The following is a 24265-nucleotide window of genomic DNA, read 5'->3' as shown; positions in this document are numbered from 1 at the left end:
GTAACTTGGTTGAAGCGCTAGAACCACTTTTGTGAAGACTACTTTTACTGAGACCGAAAAGTCAGGGAGAAATCTTCAAGTTTGGCATTCCACTGTTCCTAATGTAAAAGAGCAAGACTCTTGCTTCTGGGTACAGTGGTAAAACTTTTTGTGCTCTACACACAAATGATGGATGTAGAGTTGAGAAAGCAATGCATTCAAAGTGGGCAACAAATCATGTCGCAAGAAATTTGTCCCATACAATGGGCATAAGTAGTGGAGAAAGTTGCAGAAGAGGGAGGACTTGATCCCAGTAACTGGAGCAACCATCCACAAGCAAGCAATGCTTGACTTTTCCAGATTACAGTCAGCTTATCCAAGAATTGAAAGACAAATTACATATCAAATCATAATGAGAAAATTCAAATTTTGACCTTACTTCCCCAAAGCTGGTCTATCAAAAAGACTATGGAAGACTTTTGTGTTTCAGAATGAATGATAAGGAAGGTGAGAAAGTTAAAAGCTGAACAGGGAATATTGGCACAGCCCAAAGGTAAAAATGAGAAAAATCTTTCTGGGGCTGTGAAGGCAAGGGTCATAGAACATTTTTATGATGAAGAGTTTAGTCGGATTTGTACAGGAAAAAAAGACTGTATTACTGTTTGGATTGAATTAGAAACTTAAACTTTGTTGTGTACCGCAATAAAAATGAACCGGAAATTGGATTTTCCAAATTTTGTGAATTAAGGTCAAAGTGGTGTGTGACTGTAGGCACAGCTGGTTCACATTCAGTTTGTGTCTGCACAATACATCAAAATGTGAAACTAATGTTTGCATATAGCCCAATAAAAGAAGATTACAAAATATTACCGAGCAAAATTGTCTGTAATTTGGAAACAAAGGATTGCATGCTTCATCGCTGTGAAGTATGTCCAGGAACAGCAACTCTACAGGAATATTTGGAAAGCACTTTTGCAGATACTGATCTTGAGGATACAATTCAGTTAAACAATGGACTTACACTGACAGAGATACATTTGAAACCAGAGAAATGACAGCTGAAGAATTCACTGAACTATTAGTTACAAAACTTTTGACTCTTTTTACTCACCATTACATTGCAAAGCATCAGAGCAAGCATCTCCAGTTGACTAAAGGTGGTCTCAAACCAGGAGAACTGATTACATTAATGGATTTCGCTGAAAATAACTCCTTTATTGTCCAAGATGCAGTTCAAGGATTGCATTGGGAAAATAGTCACGCTAGAATACGTCCATTTGTCATTTACTACAAAGACAATTAAGACCTAAAAAGCATCAACTACTGCATAATCAGTGATTGCTTCCGACATGACACAGTTGCAGTGCATGTGTTTTTAACATACTTTATCATATCCCTGAAGTGCATTTTTAAAGAAAATAAGCATATTCATTATTTTAGTGATGGTTCTGCTGCACAGTACCAAAATTTTATGAGCTTCCGAAATCTTTGCCATCACAAAAAAGATTTTGGCATTACTGCATAATGGAAAGAGCCATGGGCAATCATGTGACGGAATTGGGGGCACAGTTAAGCGTTTAGCAACAAGAGCAGCAGTACCCAATTGACAACCAAATCTTAAAACCAACTGATCTGTTTAAATATTGCCAAAAACATGGGCATGGCACTGCATTTATCTATATTAAAAAAGAAATTATTGAAGATGCAAAAATTGATCAAGAAAAACATTTTGAGGATGGATGTACAGTGTCTGGTACAAGAGACCATCACCATTTTGTGCCAATTGATGAAAAGTGACTTCACATTCATAGAGTATCAAATGATACGCTGTCCTTTTTAGCAAGTGTTAATCGATATGCTAAAGTTGCTACTAAACATCTTGCCATTACTGAACTACAGCCTGGCCAGTATGTCGCTTGTGTTTATGATGGAAAATGGAGGATAGGAAATATCTGTGAACTTTCATGTGAAGAAAAAGATACCTTGATTAATTTCATGCATCCTCATGGAGATCCACAATCATTTCACTGGCCAGCTAGAAGAGACATGCGCTAGATTCCACAACAGATAATTGCAGTTATACTAGTTCCAGCTGCTTTAATGATGGGGCGGCAATACAGTTTGTCGGAAGCAATAGTTTTGGACATCAACAATAAATTTAAAGCATACTCACATTCAGGCTAAGGAACCTGTTAGATACTCACATTGTGGCTTGGGAACCTGCAGTAAAGAAACCCACCCATGGCTAACCTTGCATGGCTATCGGGCGTGGCCCCTTGGTGAAGCGGCTACCAGTCACTGAGATGGTAGTGGCACAGCCACCATGGACCTATGAAGGATTTTTCTCCAATTACAAAAAAAATTCAATAGCTTAGGTGCAATTTTTGCACCTTACCCAAAAAGACACTAAAATGAAAATAAGTTTTTCTAATAGAATGAAATGTGCTCTGTTGAATGGTGTTAATGAATGTAATGTGGTAAGTGCCCATTTTGAGATTTCAACTTTGAACATGGGTATATTTTGATGCATTCATGTTTTTTAGCAAAGTTACGGGATGGTAGCACAGTAATTAAACACACAAGCCAGGCCGAAATTTGTGATATACTAAACACCCAGACAGACAGTAGTTTGGCAAACTACCGGTCCATAGCGCACTTTCTCCACTACTTATGCCTCATTAAAGTATGCGACAAATTTCTCGCAACATGATTTGTTGCCCACTTTGAACTACGATTATGCCAAATCCATTGCTTTCTGAACTCTACTTCCATTATTTGTGTGTAGAACACAAAAAGTTGTACCACTATACCCAGAAGCATTAGGAACAGTGGAATGCCAAACTTGAAGATGTCTTTGCAACTTTTCAGTCTTGGTAAAAGTGGTGTTCACAAAAGTGGCTCTAGCGCCTGAACCAAGTTACAGGAGCGTGGAACTTTGCATAAGTTCATGTAGGGTCCTCAACTACATACTGTACAAAATCCATCAAAGTTAAGGATGGCTGAGCTGGGAGCCCTAGGACACTTCACGTGGAATGACCCATCTGTTAAACTTCAGTTACATGATAAGTCAGTCTAATCTAAAGCTTGTAAATTCAACTAAATACCTAGGAATTATGATTACAAGCAACTTAAATTCAAAAGAACACACACAAAATGTTGTGGGGTAGGCAAACCAATGGCTGTGTTTTACTGGCAGAACACTTACAAAATGTAACAGATCTACTGACGAGACTGCCTACATTACACTTGTCTGTCCTCTTAGAGTACTGCTGCATGGTCTCAACAAAGAGCAGTATGTTTCGTATCATCACAAAACAGGAGAGTGTGTGTCACTGACATGATACAAGATTTGGGGGGGGGGATATAACTAAAACAAAGGCATTTTTTGCTGCGGTGGAATCTTCTCACGCAATTTCAATCAACAACTTTCTCCTCCACATATGAAAACATTTCGTTGATGCCGACCTACACAGGGAGAAACGACCATTGTAATAAAATAAGGACAATCAGTGCTTGCACAAAAAGATATAGGTGTTCATTTTTTCCGTGTGTTGTTCAAGATCGGAATAATAGAGAATTATTGTGAAGGTGGTTCGATAAATCCTCTGTCAGGCACTTAAGTGTGATTTGCGGAGTATCCATGTAGATGTAGAAGTTTAAAATGCTCCCTGTTGGGAATCTACGCTCTGTCAGAACACTGGTATTTTTATATTTCAAAGATGTTACTGAAGAACAACACTCAAAGAGCTGTTTGATGCAGTACCCATTAAAGTCTATGGCATGGGCTATTATTCCACTCTCTGAGATCCTGTGATCAGGAGAATTGCCAATAATTGTATGTAAGAAGTATAATAACGCTCTCAAGTTGACAGAATGATCTGTCAAAATGAGGAAAAAAGGACAAAGGCCTTCATAATAACTAGAGGACTGAAAGAAGGATACTGTCAACTGCCCATACTCTTATGATCTATGTGTAGAAGGTAATGGATCACTGGTGTAGAAAGTGCTTGGGGACTGAAGTACGGAAGCAGCGTAAATACGCACAATGTATGCTGATGATAATTTCTTTGCAATAAATGAAGAAGAGGATATATCTTACATGCTTAGAAAATTGTTGGAAGACTATAAAGAAGTGTGGTTTGAAAATGAATTTTGAGATGGAATATCTGTCTGGCAGAGAGCAGCTATCCAGAAATTAAATCCTGTACTTTGGACCTCAAATATGAGTTTAAAGATTAAAATGTGGTTATACAAATGCACCTTGGAACCTATAAAAAGCTGTGTATGTGTGTGTTGGAAACTCGCAGAAAGAAATAGAGAGACTTAGAGCTTTGGAAACGGACCACATGAAGAGAGCATGAAGAATTTGCTGACTTGACTGCACAAGGAATGAGTAAATAAGAAAAAGGATGCAGACCTACTAAAGTATTGCAGACAGAATAGAAGAAAGACAGCCTGGACGATTGGGGTGTGTCAGAAGAAGTAAAGAACATAGATGGCCAAAGATATCACTTTCATGGCAACTTCCTTGAAGAAGAATGAGAGGAAGACCATGAAAAGGGTGGCTATGTGGTATATAAAATGTGGCAAGGGAAGTGGAGGAGATGAGGACAAGGAGGAACGGCGAGATCTAGGCATTTGACGAGAGAGATGCGGCAGACCGTTGTATGACCCCCACAATAGGGCAGTGCCCCAGATATACACTCCTCTTTCCCTTGTATTATGCCTATAGTTGTACCATACTAACTTACAACCACGTAAGTGAATCTCATTAATTTCTGTAACTTTCAAACAATATTTTGTTATGCATAGTACTGGGGAGTGTGTGTCACTTTTAGAGAAGCAATAAACTGTGGATGAAATATTCTGTTGAATTCAGAGCTACAGTATCCACTCAACAAAGTGATCTAAGTGTCATTCCTCACAATGTCATATGACATTTATTGCCTAGTCTCACTCTTTTGAAGTAGCCCTACCCCTGATGTTACTCAGTCTGTACAATGGTCAAGCTGTAGAGAAAACTGAGGGGATATTTGGCCAAGGACTTACAGTTCAAGAGAAAGAAATTCAAACTTTGAAGTTTGTCAATAACATTGTAATTCGAGATGGTACAGGACTTTGAATAGCAGCTGAATGGAACATATTTATTTATTTATTGATTTATTTAACCTGGCAAGTGTCTGGAAAAGAGAATAGCAATTAACATCAACAAAAGCAATATAGTCTAAGTCAGATTCTGCTAAGTAAGTTAGATTAGGATGTAAACCAACACAGCAGACGAGTTTTGATACTTGGGCACCAAAATAACCAAATTCACCGAAGTAGAAAGGATAGAAGATGCAGACTGGCAACAGTAAAAAGTGCATTTCCAAGAAATGAGAAATTTGTTAAAGTCAAATATAAATTAAAATGTTAGGAAATCTAATCTCTCCCCCCCCCCCCCCCCCCCCCCCCCTCCTGAAAGTAGGTTGCACCTGGCAGCAGTCTTATGTCAGGTGAGTACATGCAGCACTACTATTGTACCGTACTAAGTGGTATGTGCTTTAAGTCACATGTAGATTAAACGCAGCTGATTTGTTACACGAAAGCTTCATTAAAATGCAGAAACTATCTGACTGAATCAAAACGTGTTTTAACAAATCTTGCACTATCGTTTACAAAAAGTTGAAACATATTTCTCAATCTGCGATACAGTTACATGTATATTCATATGTGGACTATAAAGTCCCTCGCTGCCTTTCAAGTACATGGTTGGTTTGTGGGAATTAAAGGACTAAGGGTATTTAATATGGAGTTAGTGACACCAGCCAGGATTTTATCGAACTTTGAAGTACCTTGCATCTTGTAAACGCCCATAGTTTTTGTATTCACTGTTCAGTGCTGTTTAGAACAGTAGGTAATGACGGGAGGTAGGGTTTTGATCTTAACTTACAAAAGAACATGTAATATGTTGGAACATACTGACACTGTGTAAAGCCACAACCTAAGTTCTAGAGCCGACTTCCTTCCATTGGGCCCCGAAACCTTAAGTAACAGACAAATTTTGAAACTTTTTATTTTACTATGTTCTATACATGCGAATTATTATTGTGTTGTAAACTTGTTCATTTCCTATGCGTAGGCTTACATATAACACCATCGAAGACACTTTTAGCATCGTTTAGAGGATACTTAACGAATGCTACTTGTTTTAAGTACTTTCATTGGCAGTTGTAAGGAACTCTTAAAGTCAATTCGGAATGAGGTCTCGTAAAAAAGATCTTATTTATTTCTCACAATCAACTGGATCGAGTTTTAATACTTTTACACCACATGAAGACGAAAATCTTCCGCATAAACAACCACATTAATAAATAAAACACGCGTACACGCACTCACTAAACACCTCCTACAACCAGTCACACTTCTGCCGTTTCCAGTGATCGACATTTCTTTTTTAAATCAAAGATAGTTGATTTTAGTATTTCATATTGTTTAGCAGGTGCTGCCATCTTGGATGATGAACTTGTATTTGTTGCAAGTTTGTGTGGATTTGAAATTAAAATAAGTGATTATTGATAGTGTCCGTTGTTATTCTATTTCTGTTTGCTAAAGGTAAATATTGAACAGATATTGAATTTTCGTAGTAGTGTATTAATTTGGAATATTTCAATCCTACAGCCTTCTTTATTTACAGGGAAATCATGGGAAGGGCAACCAGTGCGTCATACCGCGAATGTTGAAATTGCTGGAAAACCTAATGTGACAATGTCTAGCTAAAGTGTTAAAATATTTGAGTAATTGTGGGAGTATTAATATAGAATGTGTACGTTATCTTGTGTGTGACCCTTTATTACAATGAATATCAGAAGAAGTAAATTTTAATAGCGTGTTGTCGACGTACACAATTTGGTATACGCGGGCTGTAAATGCAATATACAAAATTATCCCTGTAAATACCTCTACAGTTAACCATTGAAGAGGGGGGCACGCGCATGAATTAAGCCAAGTAACTTTCAGGAATCAGTCTTGTTATTGTTCGTTCTGGCAATAAGTGTGTGGGTCTTCGGTAATTGTTTGGCCATGGTTGTTTAGTTTCACCGTAGTTAGAAATTTTTTTATCATTCTCGTATCTCTGTAGAAGAAGTGATGTTAGCTTATGTACTGACTCATGGATGTCATCCTTCTTATGAAACTTGCTTTTGGTAGGCGTAATGGCTGCATCAACGGAGAAATCGAGTATCGCAGGGCACGAAGACAGGATGAGATGTTTTGTTTGCGATGGAGCAGCGACTGGAAGATACTATATTCTTGCTACTTGCAGAACACAGACATCCAGGATAAGATTAATTGAAAAGTTGGGTCAGCTTGTCGGTGAAAGGTATGTTGTAACTAATTGCAAATTGTTGTGATGTTATATCAGTCCTGGTTGACGTAGTATTGTTGGTTTTATAAGAGTGAAAAATATCAAAGCACATATTCCATAAGCGTGAAAGAACTGGTTATAACATAGGATAACTCATGCAGTTCATGTCCAAACGGCTTTTGTAACAATTTGTTAGCAGACCACGAATTATGCTGAACTGATTTACCACTTGTTTGTGCATGGGTCAGTTGAGAAGTTGTGACTCCTACGAGAAATTGTCAGGGTCAGTGTGTGCTGTGGCTATCCTTTGTGTTGACTGCTTTATTATGTTCCTCTGTATATTATCCAACACTTAGTTTGTTTTTAATAATAAAATCCGTGTGAACATTTGTTCATGTATAACAGAAAAGGAAAATATTAAAGCTGCGATACAGTGGCAGTAATATATTTGTTTTTAAATTGTGAGGCAGGTCTGACTAGACTGAAACTACCTTCCAAATTTTCAGGTATAGTTGATAGTACCTTGCCAATGTACACAATCCCAGTATCCTTGGAATGTGTTAAGCTTCTGAAACATCAACAATTGTGTGATGAGAACCAGAATGACACAGTGAAAATACTAACATGTGCTCGTGCTCAATACACACTTTGCACCTCATGTTCATAAACAGAAACGTAATTTTCAGCAACACCAATATGCAGCATTGCAAACTCTGTAGAATCTTGGCTCAGAACCGTTTCCTTTTGCTGATGTTAAGATGCAGACTGCGCTCTCTTTGTACAGCAATGAACAAGAAACTGAGGAATTACAGAAATTCTGGATTTCACTGTATCAGCTATAGAGCTTTCTTCTTTGACTTTAATAATTTTAGAGTTGATTTGTTCCATCTTCCAAACATATCACAATAAATTCAAAATTTCCAGTTCATCAGCTTTATCGGCTTTTTTGAAACCTCTACTATTTTGACGTTTTACATTCATTCCACCAACAAAGCTCACTGGGTGGCTGGCATATCATGGTTTAAGCAAATTTGTTGCTGTAAAAACTGGAATATTACAATGTTTCCTATGAAGCCTGCTGATAGCATTTATGAAATTTTTGTGATATGTGCACAAACATTTATTATGAGGTAGTTTGCTGCTTAATTGAACATGTGGGCATTCTTCTGTAAACTCTGATGTCCCAATTTTAATTTCAGGGTGCTCCTATTTGAATACCTCGTATGTTTCCATGAATTGGACGTGACTAAGTTATGAATGTAAACTGTCTTTTTCTCATTATTTTCTCAAATCACTATTCTGTCTTCCCTGCCTGGTGGCTGGCAACTGACGACACTACAGAAGAAACCAGTTGCCATGTCTCTAGTTTCAGAACCAAGGCCTGTATTTTGTGGAATTCTACAATGACTGTGTCTTTCAGTCTTTCCATCTGATGAATTTCCACGCAAGTCACTGAAGAGCTCATGAACATCTACAACTTCAACTCGAGCCGTGGCTTTACCTAGCGCACTATATGACTTATATTGTGATAAACCAGCTTTACTAGGTTGCATCTTACATTACACTGTGTGTTCTAACTCTGTCCCTAGTTTTAGCTTCTAATAAGTCATTGTTTATGTGGACTCAAATGCAGAAACTTTTGTTTCTGCTTCTGTTGACTTTTTCTAGCTTCTTCCTGATGCTTCTTATTTTTCTTCACTCTTTAACTTTTCCTACCTCCTTTTCTTTCTTTCTGCTGCTATTAATTTCTGTCTTTCTGCTGCTATTAAGGGCATCCCATTCTTTTAACCTTAGAAAAATATAACTGTAACTCAGATTATGTGACTTGGGTTACACATTTAATTTTCTGTTTTTACAGTATTGGTTGAAATTGGGAAATTTTTAATAGTGATATTAGTTACACATGCACACAAAGAAGTAAATTGCTGAACAAGATGAAGTTAGCCCTAACATTCCTCTTAATATAAAACCTTAATTAGGCTCCATGAAAGTGGCTCGTGTTACGTAAAAATGTATGGCCTTATAAAAAGGGCTACAAATGATGGAGGGAAAACAATAATAGGCAATAGACATTGTTATCATGTAGTAAAAAGTCCAGCCTTTTCAAGCAATTTATAAAAAGTATCATATTTTAAACTTTTAAAAATGGTAAGTGTGCCCTACTTTACATGGAATATCCCATAAATGCCGGGATGGTTCCTTTGAAAGGGCACAGCCGACTTCCTACCTTAATTTGATGGGACCGATGACCTCACTGTTTGGTCCCAAATAAATCAACCAACCTACATGGATTCAGAAAACATAGAGCATGTGACAACCAACTCTCAAATGACATCCTGCAAGCCATGGAACAAGGGAGGCAGGTAGATGCTGTTTTCCTTGACATATGAAGAGCATTTGACACAGTATTATGACAATGTTTGTTAATGAAAGTATGATCCTATGGGATATCGTGCAAAATTTGTGACTGGGTTGAGGATTTCCTGGTAGCGAGAGTACAGCATGTTATGTTAAATAGAGTGTGATCGACAGATTTAGAAAGATTTAGAAATCACTTCAAGTGGGCTGTTGCAGTTCTTGCAGTATATTGGTGACATCACAGAAAATAATTTCAGATTTTTTGCAGGTGATGCAGTTAGCTAAGGCTAGGAAAAAATCTTACCTTCATAGTCTTGGATGTTATTGAATTTAGCATATGTTAAAATGAAGGACTAAGTGAGGAACACACTTCCCCCCCCCCCCCCCCCCCCCCCCCAAAAAAATAATTCTGCTCTGAGATACAGCCCACCAAAGATGACACTGCACATACCATTTTGAAGATGCAAACTTTGGAAAATTTTTTAAAATGCTGTATCTCTGGAACAAAGATCATTGCTTTATGATAATAAAGAAATCTTCCATTTGGACTTAACCTGTCAGTTCATTCTGAACTTTTTTATAATTTACGTTTTTTTTCCAAAAATGCCAATCCACAAAAGTTTTGATTTTTTTTTCTGTTGATTAGTACCATAAAGTTCTACATCTCCTGAAAAGGAGAGCTTTCACGTTTAGATTGAACAGGTTTTAAACAATTGAAGTTTTTGGCATACATAAAACCTGTTTTATTACCACATTATCACATAACAGGCCATAAAAATCAGAACCTGTGCTTATTTAACCTAATTTTAGTTTTGAAAGATGAGTAAGAAACTCATTTTTTAAGCATTTTAAATGGTTCCAAAATGCACGTGAAAGGTTCAAAGACTTTAAGGTTTCGATTTATACAACTTCTGTGCACTCTGTTTTGTACTGAAATTAACCAGTCTGTGAAGTAAGAATGTGTTCCATTGCTTCAGTATCTCCCTCTGATATAGAGTGATGCCTTCCTGTTGAACAAATAGGAACTGGAGCACTACAATCTTCAAAACATCATGAACAAGAAGTGAGCACTGATTGCATTGTTGCTGTCCTTCAGTAACTGCTGTATCCAGCAGCTGGTCCATGTGGGAGCATAAAGTTCACTAAAATTTCGTTTAACTCATAACTGGTGTCTATAATCTTTCCAATCCACCAGTCACACACACACACACACACACACACACACACACACACACACATTCCCATTCTGATGCTGTGAATCTGAATATAACACTGCTGTTTCTGAGGTGTTGGCCGAACGAAAGAAATTTCTTCTTTCTTGCTCTTTTAAACTGTGTGCAATATGAGTTCGCCTCTCAATTTGAGTCCAAAAAGTGTCTTCTGAATTCCTTTCAGAGGAGTACTTTGTTTGGACCATTCTTTTTTCTCCTCACGGAATTCTTTGATTTCCACTTTGGACAAAAGAATGAGGGCTGTGGATTTCGCGACTCTCGCAAAATCCTCATTATTCTGAATCACAGCTGTATTTGGCCTAGAAAGATTGTTTTGTAGCATGGTGCTTTAGCAGGCTGCCTACACCATCACAAGGACCCTTCTCATGACCAGTAGCACTGTATACCCATTCAGTTGGCACAGGCAACTTAACTAGATTCAAATAGCTGGTAATGATTTTTAAAATGACGAGGAGCACCATCAGAAATAATGATGATCTTCTCTGCCCCTGTTTGCAGTTGAAGAATTTTGCACATTGCTAGCAAAGCATGTGCTAAGTCGTGTCCTGTGTCATCACTTATAACTGCAACACTTGTGGTCTTGTTTTGAAAATGTGTCACTCCTGTAAAAATTGAAACCTGGTCATTACTCCAATGATACCCTAGTACATCTTGTGGGAGAATTACAGACCAGTTCCCAGCAAAGTCACAGTAAAGCGTTAAACATAGTTCTTCAGCCTGTACAACACCCTTTCACTTCTGCTTCTGTAATGTGTTGTTGTTGCAATTTCTTCAGATGCTGGGGTGTTACTGCTTTCACAGACCATTTACCAAGTCCATCAGTGAAACTGTCAAAGGCAACATTTTTCTTAATTAGTTTATTTTCCTCCAATGTCACAATGTAATTTCTGCAGAGTTATCTGCTACATATTCCCTGTACAGGGCAGTCACTACATTCTTCAAACAAGCCAGTCTCTCGCTTTATGTCACAGACTACTAATGACTTCACATGTTCAACCAGGGTGTCATATGTCATGCCCCAGTAAGTTCTTCAAAGTTACCTCACACAGTTCAAAATTCACGCAGTACACGCATAAACAGACATCTCTTGGTGGGTGTGGAACTACACTCTTAGGTCGTATTGCATAAAAATTTGATCTTCCAATATGTGAAGTTGTATAGTTGCTCTTATAAATTGCAAAAATTTCTTAAATACTGTGAGTCATATACCTATTCACTTTCACAACATTTTGACCTTCAACTGTTAGAGTTATAGCGTCTTTTTTTAGTGGCACATTGGAACAGTTCAGTTAATCTTCCAGCTAAAATGACTGCACTATTTGAATTTCGGCTGCTTTTACAGGATGACCATAATAAGGATCCAGCTTCCTAAAGACTCCTTTTACAGAACTCACCTTTCTTGATTTCTCTAACTCCTACTTCGATACCAGTGGAATGTGCTTCAAAATTGGTTTCTTTGAAAATGTCTCTGGAATAATAGAAAAAACTTGCACTTTTTCACTGTAGGATAACAATATTCAACAGCTGTATAAAAAAAAAAAAAAAAAAAAAAAAAAAAAAAAAAAAAAAAAAAAAAAAAAACCTGACAAGAGATGCAAGAGTGCTTTGGTTCATTTCTTCTGAAGATGAAATTTCTACTTTGGTTGGTTGCAAAAGCTAGAATTTTGTGTGTATGTTTGTGTTTGTTTGTGTGTCTATCGACCTGCCAGCGCTCTTTTATGGATATGCAAATAGTCGGCACACTTCACTCCCTGTGGCCCCAGTCAGAAGACATTTCAAGCAGTCTTTTTCACAAAATACTCTGCGACTGTGTCAACTGGCAAATTCTTCACGAAAACACAGAACTCGCTGGATGGTCTCAGATTTCTTAGAAGTCTCTTCAGTAAACGGCTTAGCACTGAACAACTACAATACAGAAACCAGCAGTGAACAATCCTGACGAAGAAACCGACAAGAAACAACAACGAAATGTAAGAAAGATCGGCAACAATGAAAATGGAAAGAAGTAACTGCAACAAAGAGTGTGATAAGAAATAACTACAACAAAGCCAATAGAAATAAACATTGTAACAAGGAAATTAGTAAGAAACAACTTCAGTGAAGACATACATTACCCTTGAAAGTTAAAAAAATGATTTTTTAAAATAAAACCTGTCCAACTTAAAAGTGGAAGTTCTCCTTTACAGAGAATATGGTACTACGTGGTACTAATCAACATGGGGGAAAAAGCTGACTTTGATGGATTGGCGTTTTTGAAAAAAAAAATTTTTTTCTGTAAATTATAAAAAAATTCAAAAGGTGACAGTAAAAGAACTTTTGACAGATATGTCCAAACGAAGGATACCATTGTAACTATAAAACAATTATTTTTCAAATATAAAAAACTCTAACAATATATCTAGAACTGTTAATAGAGATAAAGTTTTAAAATTAAATTCCAAAATTTTCATCTTCAAAATTGTGTTCGCTGTGTCATCTTTGGAGGCCTGTATCTCGGAACAGGAATTTTTTTTGGAGAAAACAAAAAAATACGCATTTCTTACTTCCTCCTGAATTTTAACATATGCTACATCCAATAACATCTGAGATTATGAAGGTAACCATCCAGCCTGAAGTGATACGGATTATGCCATCTGCACAGATATCGTCAGATCGTGATAAGATCTCAGACTGATGGAAAGATTGGCAACTTGATTTAAATGTTCAGAACTGTAGAATAATGTATTAAACAGAACAAAAGGTATTGTGTGCCTATGGTATCAATAAATCACAAGTGGAGTAAGTCAGCTTATACAAATGCTCTGCCATGCAGGTCACATAGGGGGTAATCGGGACCGACTGACCACCTATCATCCTCAGCCAATGATGTCATTAGGCTATGGTATGGAGGGATGTAGTGTCAGCACATTAGACTCCCAGCCGTTAATGGCTTTGCAACTGTGCAACTACTAGGTCTCATACAAATAACTCCTCAATTGGCAGCTAATATAGATGCCTGGTTGTTATTTGTAGGGACGTGAAATTCATCCATAACTAAAGGAGGTGGCAAACTTCAATTCTTCTTCTTCTTCTTTCGATTTCGGCCATCTTTGGACCACGTTCAACAATTCACTTGCCCGGCTTTTTGATCTTTTTTTCTCTCTTCCCAATATTTCCTCATCATTTTCGAGTGGTTCCTCCTCCGCTCTTCCGACCATTTCCTGTTATTATTCTTTAGTTTCGTTTCTTCTGGAAAACACTTAATTTTGTTCACTATTTGTCTAAACTTTTCCCTGTCCCTGATTGACTCACGGGTGACATTAAAATAGGCCAAATCCTTTTTCACCATCTGTATCCATTTATTGTTGGTTTTTTCGTTCCTGTTACTATGTTCAAACACTTTTCTTGTTAGTCTGTTTCCATCCATCCTCGACAGGTGACCATAAAACGTTAGTCTGCGTTTACGCATTGCCTCACTCACTTTCTCAATAGTTTTGTATATTTCCTTATTACTCTTTAGCTTGTACTCTTCTCCAATCTTTCTCGGTCCTAATATTTTTCTCAAAATTTTCCTTTCTTTCTTTTCCATGTTTTCTATTTCCCCCTTTTTGTTAAGAGTTAGGCACTCCGATGCATACAGGCATTCTGGTCTAATGACAGTTTTATAATGTCTTAATTTAGCTTGAATCTAAATGTTTTTTTTGTTATATATGTCTTTGGTTTTTTGAAAAGCAAATTCCATTTTCCTTGCTCTCGCCTGGTTTGCACTCTTGTCTAAACCATTCACTTGAATTATTTCACCTAAATACTTAAATTTTTCTACTCTCTTAATATTGCCGTATTTAGTAATAAGATTTTTCTTGTTATTTCTATGATTAGACATATACACGGTTCTTTCAAATGAAATCTGCAGTCCAGCTCTGGCCGAAACTTCTTGTAGTTTCTCCAGGTAGTTCTGAGCTATTTCTTCGTTTTCTGTAATTATTGCCAGATCGTCTGCAAAAGCTAAACAGTCCACTTCTATTTTTTTCTTTTTTTGTTCCAATTCTGATGTCATTCTTGGTGCCTTTGAGTTCTTCTTTCCATATTCTCAATATCTTTTCCAGTACGCAGTTGAAGAGGACTGGGGATAAACCATCACCTTGTCTAACACCTGTTTTAATTTCGAACTTCCTTGAAATTTCACCCATAAATTTAACTTTGGCCTTACTGTTTGTTAGCGTCTGTTTGATAATTTGAATTGTTTTCGTATCGACCCCAAATTCTTCCAATACTTTCAGTAATGTTTCTCTATCTACCGAGTCGTATGCTTTTTTGAAATCTACAAATACTATTGCAAATCTCTGGCCTCTTGAGATTCTGTAACGAATTAGTGTTTTCAGGTTAAATATTTGTTCAACACAGGATCTACCTTGTCTAAAACCTGCTTGATATTCACCTGTTTTTTTATCCAGAACTGGCTCCACGATTTGAAGTAATTTCCTTGACAAAATTTTGTATCCTACTGGTAGTAGCGAGATCCCTCTATAATTATTAACATTCATCTTATCCCCCTTTTTGTGTAGTGGGTGTATCAGGGCACACTGCCAGTCTTCAGGAATTCTTTCTTCGTCCCAGATCTTCTTAAACATATGTTCCAAAACTTGTGGGAGGTTGGTATCCATTATTTTTAGGATTTCTGGTACTATGGAGTCTTCACCTGGGGCTTTATTGTTTTTTAGACTGTGTATTATGTGTTTTATTTCTTCAGCGTCTGGAGGTTTTGACTCGGTATTAGTATTTCGGTGGTTTTCAAAACTCATTTTATCTTTGGGTGGTTCACAATTTAGTAGATTCTCGAAATATTTTGCTAATATTTCACAATTAGTCTTGTTTGTCAAACCTAGCTTGTTCTCTTCATCTTTAAAACATAAATTTGGGGATTGGTATTTGGTTAGCTGTTTTCTAAAAGTTTTGTAGAAATCTCTAGAATTATTTCTTTTAAAGTCTTCCTCAATCTGTTCTAGGTTATCCTGAAATTGTCTTCTTTTTTTATTACGGAAAAGCTTAGCTGTTTCTCTTCTCTGGATTTTAAAATTGTCAAGATCTTGAGGATCTTTTGTGGAGTTCCATTTCTGCCACAATTTCTGTCTCTTCTCCAGGTTCTCATCACATTCATTGTCCCACCATGGATGTCTTCTTACTCTTTTCACGAGACAATTTTCTTTTGCTATTTCAACTATTTCGTTTTTGATCTCCTCCCATCCTGCTTCCTTATTTATTGTGGATATGCCATCGCTATCTTTGTGCAATGCTCTTTGAAACCGTTGTTTAATTTCTTCATTTTTTAACGTTTCTGTGTTATATTTTGGAATTTTGTAAAAGGTTTTCTTCTCTTTTCGAAATGGGAGTGGTCTGAATTTAATCGTAGTCAAATAGTGGTCTGAATCAACATCAAGGCTTTTCAGCACTTTAGTGTTTTGAATTTCTTCTTGACAATGAAGTGAGATAGCCACATGGTCAATTTGGAATTCTCCGAGCAGTGGATTTGGTGATCTCCATGTTTTAGTTTTTCGGCTCAGCTTTTTGAAATGTGTTGTCATTATTTTCAAGTTGAAATGCCTACATACCTCTATAAGACTTTCTCCATTTTTTGAAGTTCTTTTGTGACCTGGGAAGAGGCCTACTGTTCCATGGTATTTTTTCTCCCTTCCTATTTGTGCGTTAAAATCGCCTACTAACATTTTTATGTTCTTCTTTGAGCATCTATCCAGTTCCATTTCAAGTATCTCCCAAAATTCTTCAACTTTCTCCGGGTTATTTTTGTTGTCCTGGTTTATGGGTGCATGGCAGTTGATTATAGAGTATCCTTTGTTTTTACATTTAATCTCAAGAATGGATAGTCTCTCAGAACTCGAGTAGAAGTTAGTAACTGAATCTAAAATTGAGTGATGTACCAGAAATGCTGTTCCCAGGTATGGCATTTGTTTCATTAAGATTTTACCTGGTTTTCCTTTAAATAAACGATAGTTTTCAAAATCTAAAGCAGTTTCATCTAAAAACCTTGTTTCTTGTAATGCACATATTAAAATTTCTTTCTGGTTCAGCTTTTCAATCAATAATTTCAATTTTCCTACTTTAATTAGAGAGTTTACATTTAGGGTTGCAAACATAGTTGCTTTCTTAAATTTCAGTGTTGAGGGCTGCATACATGTTGGTTGGGGTCCTCCAAAATCCTTTGACCCCTTTGCATTGTTTCTACGAACAACGGAGGATTTGCCATTCGGTCTACCTCTTGGAGTAGTGTCTATCTTTGACGACGTTCCCATCATGCTTTGCAGTAATTGTTGGATAATAAATTGGGGGATCGGGTTGCCCCGAATCCGAAATTAAAACCAAGGTAGTAAGCCCTGGAGTTAGCTCTTCCGCTCTCTCTGCCGTTGGGAAATTGTTCCTCTTCCGCCATTGAGACCGTTGGCTGGGTTTCACCTAGTAACCCTAGGCAGGGGCCCTATGACAGGGTGCTACCATCTGGAGCCGGACGGACCCTGGTTTTTTTACGAGGTTGTTACTCCTCCCCCTCCACACTTCCCCATCCTCTTGTTTTTAGATGGGCCCGGGCTTGGGACCGGCTTGCGGTTCAAGTCATTGTTAGAATACTAGAGAAATGCAGTCTGTCTATAAAGGAGATGGCTTATGTAAGCCTCGTTTATGTTAAGATATGTAAATTTATATCGACAGTTGTTTTGTTTACTCCATTGTGTTATAATTACTCATTCTGTTCTGGGGGTGTGTAGTTGTTATGCATGTACTGATTAATTAATAAAATATTGTTTCGGAAAGCTTTCATGTGTGTAGTAAAAAATACTGAACAAAAGGTTATGGACCCAGGTACATACGCTTGTGCCAATCATTCATATTGCTACAAATGAGTGGAACAGCCTCAACTGGACTTCCAGTGGTTGAAAAGTTGATCGGGCGTGGAAATTACTCAACATGGAAATTTGCCATGAAGGTGTATTTGGTTCATGACGAACTGTGGGATGTTGTTGAAAACACTCCTTGAGATCTGATGAAATGGGATGATTCTTGGAAGAAGAGAGACAAAAAGACACATTTGTGGGTTATACTTTTCGTTGACAACATTAATTATTCCCATATAAGAAACATACAAACGGCAGCAGAAGCCTGGTCGGCCTTGGAAAAGGCGTTTGAAGACTCAGGACTCACATAGAGTGGGCTTTAGATCATTAATCACTACCAAATTAGATAAATGCAAGTCAGTAGACGACTACTGTGTTCGAAGAATAACAACCGTGTTTGAGTTAAATGAAATGAGGTTTGCCGTGAGTGAAGAGTGGATAGGAACTTCGCTTCTGGCTGGATTACCTGATCATTATCAGCCTCTGATCGTGACACTCGAATCTCCCATGACGTGTGTGCCACTGTTTTCTATTACAGTTAAACTGCTACAAGGTGTCAAACGCGAAAGTGCAAATGGAAATAAAGAACCTGTTCTATATACAGATAATAAGAGGCCTATAAAACATATTATTAAATGCTACAGGTGCAATAAACTGAATAATATTGTTAAACGTTGTTCTAGCAAGGACGAAAAAGGAGGAAGCTTGTCAAAAAATTACGATGGCGGACATGTATTTAGGAAACAGACACAACAAAACAAAGCTTTTCTTGCTGCTGCTGTTAAACAATCTCACGAAAAGGATATGTGGTCCTGTGCCTTGACTCACATTACTAATGATGAAAAGAAGCTTCATAATGTCAAGCCATGTAATAGTTCGGTGACTAGCATGAGGGATAATGGGTTAGTAGCACAGACTAGTGGAAGTGTTGATCTGACCTTCTATACTGGTGATTAAACAGTAGAAGCATCCAGTGTTATTCATATCCCAAACTCAGCTGTAAATTTGCTCTCTGTTAGTAAAATTGTAAGCAAAGGACATAAAGTGACTTGAGGTGGACTCATCTAAGATGCAGAAGGTGAACTAACTGCCAGAACATTGCCAAGAATGGCATCTATTGTTTAAATAAAAATGAGATGAAAGAGTGCTACTGTACAAAAGATAGTGGATTCTTATGGCATCGCAGGCTAGGACATAAGAATTGCAGAAGTATGGTGAAGTTGTCAAAGGTTTCAACGGGACTAAATGAAGATATTGTGGCCAAGGATCCCTGTGAGTTGTGCATCATGGGAAAACAGTCACGTCTTTCATTCAAACTTAGCAAACGGTATTCTAAACACATCTTAGACTTAGTACATTCTGATTTGTGTGGGCAAATGGAGACAGAATCTATTGGTGGAAGTCATTATTTCCTCACATTTATTGATGATTTTTCGAGATTCAAATTTGTTCATTTCTTGAAGGAAAAAATCTGAGGTAATTAGGATATTTGAAAACTTCAAAGCCATGGTGGAAAAGCTGACAGGCAGAAATATCAAGAAGCTGTGGTCTGACAGTGGAGAGGAGTATGTCAGTGATGATCGAAAAGGATTTCTGGCTTTTGAGGGTATCATCCATCATATTATCATCATCATGGTGTTGTCGAGAGAGCTAATAGAACTTTGGTCGAAAAGGCTCGTACTATGATATTCAATGCTAACTACCAAAGGAGTATTGGGCTGAAGCTGTGTCTACAGCTGCAAACCTATCAAATCGTTCACCGTCTATCACACTGCCCATTCTCCATCTCTTGGGCGAGGACACCTTCCTGAGTGCATTTTCCGCCATGCACTATGCAGTATCGATTTCTGCATCGCCAAGGGGTGTTTATCTGACACGTTCCACACCCAGGAGGATTCCCTCTTTTATGGGTCTATGGAATGAATAATTAATCTAATCTAAGATGCCCACCCCACTGGGGCATCGGGCCTCCCGGCAATGGCCATCCTGCCAGGTGGCCTTTGCTGCGGCTGGGTGGCACCCGTGGGGAGGGTCCCTGGTTGGAGTGGGTGGCATCAGGGTGGATGACACGTGACAAAGCGGTGAAACACAAGCAGTCTCTAAGCAATCACAAGCTCAATTCAACACACAGAAGTACGACCCCAAATCATTCCCCTCCCTGGCCACACCATGGGAGGAACGTCAGGCTAAGGATGGCAGCGGATCTTATTCGTCCAGGTACCTTGTATGTTCGAGAGCTGATGGGGAATCTTTCATGCCAATGAAGCCTCAGTTTTTTGTTGAGCATTTAGAGAACAGGTGTTGGGAGGTGGAGGGCTTGTCCAAAATGAGATTTGGGTCAGTCTTAATCAAAACAGCATCCTCTGCCCAGTCATGGGAGTTACTCGCTTGTGACAAGCTGGGGGATGTTTCTGTAACCATCACGCCCCATAAGAGCTTAAATATGGTTCAGGGTATCATATTTCATAGAGACCTCCTTTTGCAGTCTGACGATGAGCTGCACGCCAGTTTAGAGTGGCGAGGTGTACATTTCGTCCAGCGTGTCCAACGGGGTCCAAAGGATAATCAGGTTGCCACTGGTGCCTTTGTCTTGGCCTTTGAGGGTGATGCATTGCCCAAGAAGGTCAAGGTGATGGTCTACCGGTGTGATGTAAAGCCTTATATCCCTCCCCCGTTGTGGTGCTTTAAGTGCTGGAAGTCCGGTCATATGTCTTCCCGCTGTACCTCCAGCGTCACATGCCGAGATTGTGGGTGCCCATCACATCCCAATACTCCATGTGCACTGCCCCCCATCTGTGTCAACTGCGGAGAGCACCATTCGCCTTGCTCGCGTGACTGCAGGATTCTCCAGAAAGAAAGGAAAAAATCATGGAGTACAAGACCCTGGACAGACTGAGGCTAAGAGAAAATTTTGAACGCTTGCATCCTGTGCGTATGACATTGTCTTATGCCGCCTCTACAACAGTTCTGGCACCATCGGCTCTGCCAACACAGGTCACCTCTCAGAGCCAGAAGACTACACCTGCACCCTTGATGGTGGGGGCATTTCCCTTCCTGTTGCTCCTGCAGCACCTACTTCGTGAGGAACACCACCGATACCACACACTTGCAATGCTACCATGCAAGTGAACCCCATACGCCACATAACAAGCTACCCATAAACATACCACCAGAGAGAACCACCGACCGCAACAATACGCCACCTTTAAACATACCACACATGCAAACTAAACCAAAAACATCATGTAACACACAACTTATAAACACATCACCAGAGAGCAGCACCAAACACATCAAAACGACTTCTACAAACACGCCACTCTCACAAAGTAAACTCCGCACCGTCGAGACGTCGCACACCGCAACAGCCTTACGTCACAGGTCTACGCCAACAGGTGGAATCGGATGCTTCCCTCGACCCTTCTCCAGAACTTTATTGCATAGGATTTCTGGGAGATCCAAATTTTTCCTTTATCATGATCCCCTAATTTCCTGACAGTACTACGAGGTCATCGGTCCCTTGTTCCTAATAAAACAATGCCACCAGTGTGAGAATAAAATGGACGAAACATATAACTCAAAACGGAAATAAAGGAAAAGCCACAAAAACGAAGGGAAGGCAATCAACACTAAAAGGAACAAAAGAGGACAAGAAAACAACAGAGACACACTAGAAACAGAAGAGAGTAAAACATGAAAGCAGATTACAGTGGCTTGCCAACCACGAGAATAAAAAGGGAAAGCCAGCCATCTGAAACACATTAAAACCTCCATAACAGGTCAAGGGAAGTGTTCGATTGCAATTTTGATTTTTTTTTTTTTGTGGTAGGATTAAGTTTGGTGGTGGTGGTGAAAGTTTTGAGATTTATAGTGTGGTATTGGTTGTTTCTGTTGACCTATATAGGTCAAGGGAAGTGTTCGATTCCAGTGGATTTTGTGTGTAGTGGAATTTGGGAAGGTTGTGGGGTCTTGTTATTTTAGTGTTTTTTGTCGTTTGGTGTAGTGGCGAGTGTTTACCTTTAGTTTGTCCCCATCCAGAAACCCTCAATTTCCCACGTTTGTCCCGTTAGTTTGATTAGGTTTTTTGTGGAAGGTGTGTATGTGTGTGTGTGTGTGTGTGTGTGTGTGTGTGTGTGTGTGTGTGTGTGTGTGTTGGTTTTTCGATGTATTTATTTGTTTGTTGTCACGTTTACGTAATGACGTCATAGGCGCCAGTGGACATGGGTCAAAGCAGACGGGTGGAATCAGACACTTCCGTATTTCACTGGAGAAATTTGGAACGAGTGAAGCCAAGCCGGTGTCAACACCATTTGAACTTGGTTTGCACTTTGAAGCAGTCGTGATACCAAAGTACCATATGAAGAAGCAATAAGAAGTCTATATCTATCCCAAGTTTCACTGTAAATCTCCTTAGCAGATATAACCACTGCTTTAAAAAGATTCATTGGTTGTAAAAAGATTGCTTAGATATTTAAAAGGAACCATGGACTACAGGCTAGAATTTTCTAGAGATAACAGAAATAATGGCCTTCAGTGTCGCAGATTGGGGAAATAAAATCAGTGACAGACATCCTGTTACTGGTTCATGCATAAAATTGCAAAACTCTTTTAGTTTCATGATCTAGTAGAAAACAAAAAACTTCTACTTGTGATGCTGAATATATGGCCTTGGCATCAACTGTTCAAGATTTACTGTGGTTGGGACAACTTATGTCTGAGGTAGATCCAAGCAGTCTCATAAAGTCACTTACAGTATATTGTGATAATAAGTCATTCAGCTGGCCAAGAATCTAGTGACCAACTCTGGATCAAGATATAAAGTATCATTTTATGAGAAGGCATTTTGAGTCAGGTGTTATTAATGTTGAACATCTGCCTTCTGAAGAAATGTTAGACAATGCTTCACAAAACCACTTAGCAATGCCAGACATGAAACATGTGTAAGAAACTGTGGCCTTGTAAAATAAGTGAAGGAGTGACTGTACATTCATACTGTGTGTCGATGTCAATTTAAAGAGACATGTTAAGATATGTAAATTGATATCGATAATTTCTTTGTTTACTCTGCCGTGTTGTAATTACCAGGTTTTCATTATGTGTTTGGAGTGTGTAGTTGTTGTTATGCATGTACTGATTAATTAATAAAACATTGTTTCGGAAAGCTTTCACGTGTATATTAAATAATGCTCAACAGTTCAGCCCATCCTAGAATATTATGCAGATATGTGGGACCTGTACCATGTAGGATTAACAGGATACTGAACAAAGGGCAGTGCAAATGGTCACAAGTTTTTTTAGCCCATGAGAAATTGTCACGGAGATGGTGGAAAAACTAACTGACATTCGTTTGAAGATAGACGCTAACTATTCTGTGAATGCCTAACTGACAAAATTTCAAGAATCACCTTACAAGTGACGAATCTAGAAATATACTACACCCCCATATGTATTGATCCTGTAGACATGACAAGGCCAAAATTAAACCATACTCTGTGCAAAATTACTTTATAATTCACAGTTGTGCAGGAACAAGTGGGTGTGTGGGGCATAGTTAGCACATCCCGTATGGAATTCAGCATAATCTCAAATTTCATTTGACTTGCTAAAACTCACAATCTACTCACTTTATAACTATGGAACTTGCGTCAATGTGTTCTGGAAGAACTGTACTGTTTTCATTGCAGTTTTACTTGCACCAACAAATTATTAAGAAAATGCAATTTCTGACAACGTTACCAAATTTTTGACTTCTCTTAAATAGGGCAATCAGTATTGGGAGAAAGAACAAAAGAAATACAAAAAACATTACTTCAGCACCTTGAAACAGTAATGGTTATTGCATGTGGTATGAACTTAATTCCTGAGATGGAGTGTGTTTGATGTTAGTTGCTGATGAGGCCTTATTATTGAAATGTAAAAATTTGTGAAATTATAGTTTTTTTTTATGTAACTACTTTCCATTGCAAATTGCACACTTCAAATGTGCAGCTGAATCTGCCTGTATTTGATTTCTATTGTGACTGTGGAAAAATCCACTGACATCACTCGTCATTTCAGTGGTGCTTGAAATATCATGGTAACTGTCACCATTATTATGTTGTTGTTGTTGTTGTTGTTGTGGTCTTCAGTCCTGAGACTGGTTTGATGCAGCTCTCCATGCTACTCTATCCTGTGCAAGCTTCTTCATCTCCCAGTACCTACTGCAACCTACATCCTTCTGAATCTGCTTAGTGTATTGATCTCTTGGTCTCCCTCTACAATTTTTACCCTCCACGCTGCCCTCCAATGCTAAATTTGTGATCCCTTGATGCCTCAAAACATGTCCTACCAACCGATCCCTTCTTCCATTATTATGTAATGAAATAATTGTCTCCTTCACTGATGCTCTGTTTACGTTTGTTGGCCTTCTTTTAGTCTTCAGACATTATGTTCCTAACATTTTCTTTTGTGAGTGCTTAAGCTGGCAGAAT

At 38.3% G+C, this 24265-nt stretch overlaps 1 protein-coding gene across 6 annotated transcripts in view; it reads left to right on the top strand.

Annotated features, from left to right (window-relative positions):
• The window catches only part of LOC124604780, a 110824-nt gene that overhangs the window by 8743 nt on the left and 77816 nt on the right, over positions 1-24265 (top strand). The window contains exons 1-2 of one of the 6 annotated variants that reach the window (XM_047136509.1): positions 6428-6573; positions 7168-7339. In XM_047136509.1, the coding sequence (XP_046992465.1) occupies positions 7173-7339 (167 nt within the window). In that variant the 5' untranslated portion in view covers positions 6428-6573; positions 7168-7172. Of the gene's footprint in view, positions 1-6427; positions 6574-6661; positions 6785-6819; positions 7028-7167; positions 7340-24265 lie in introns of those variants that run through there. The other 5 variants (XM_047136508.1, XM_047136512.1, XM_047136510.1 and 2 more) reach the window with 5 other exon arrangements.

This window comes from Schistocerca americana, chromosome 1, assembly GCF_021461395.2.
Source record: "Schistocerca americana isolate TAMUIC-IGC-003095 chromosome 1, iqSchAmer2.1, whole genome shotgun sequence".
Lineage (NCBI taxonomy): Eukaryota > Metazoa > Arthropoda > Insecta > Orthoptera > Acrididae > Schistocerca > Schistocerca americana.
This window is presented reverse-complemented; position numbering and strand designations above follow the sequence as displayed.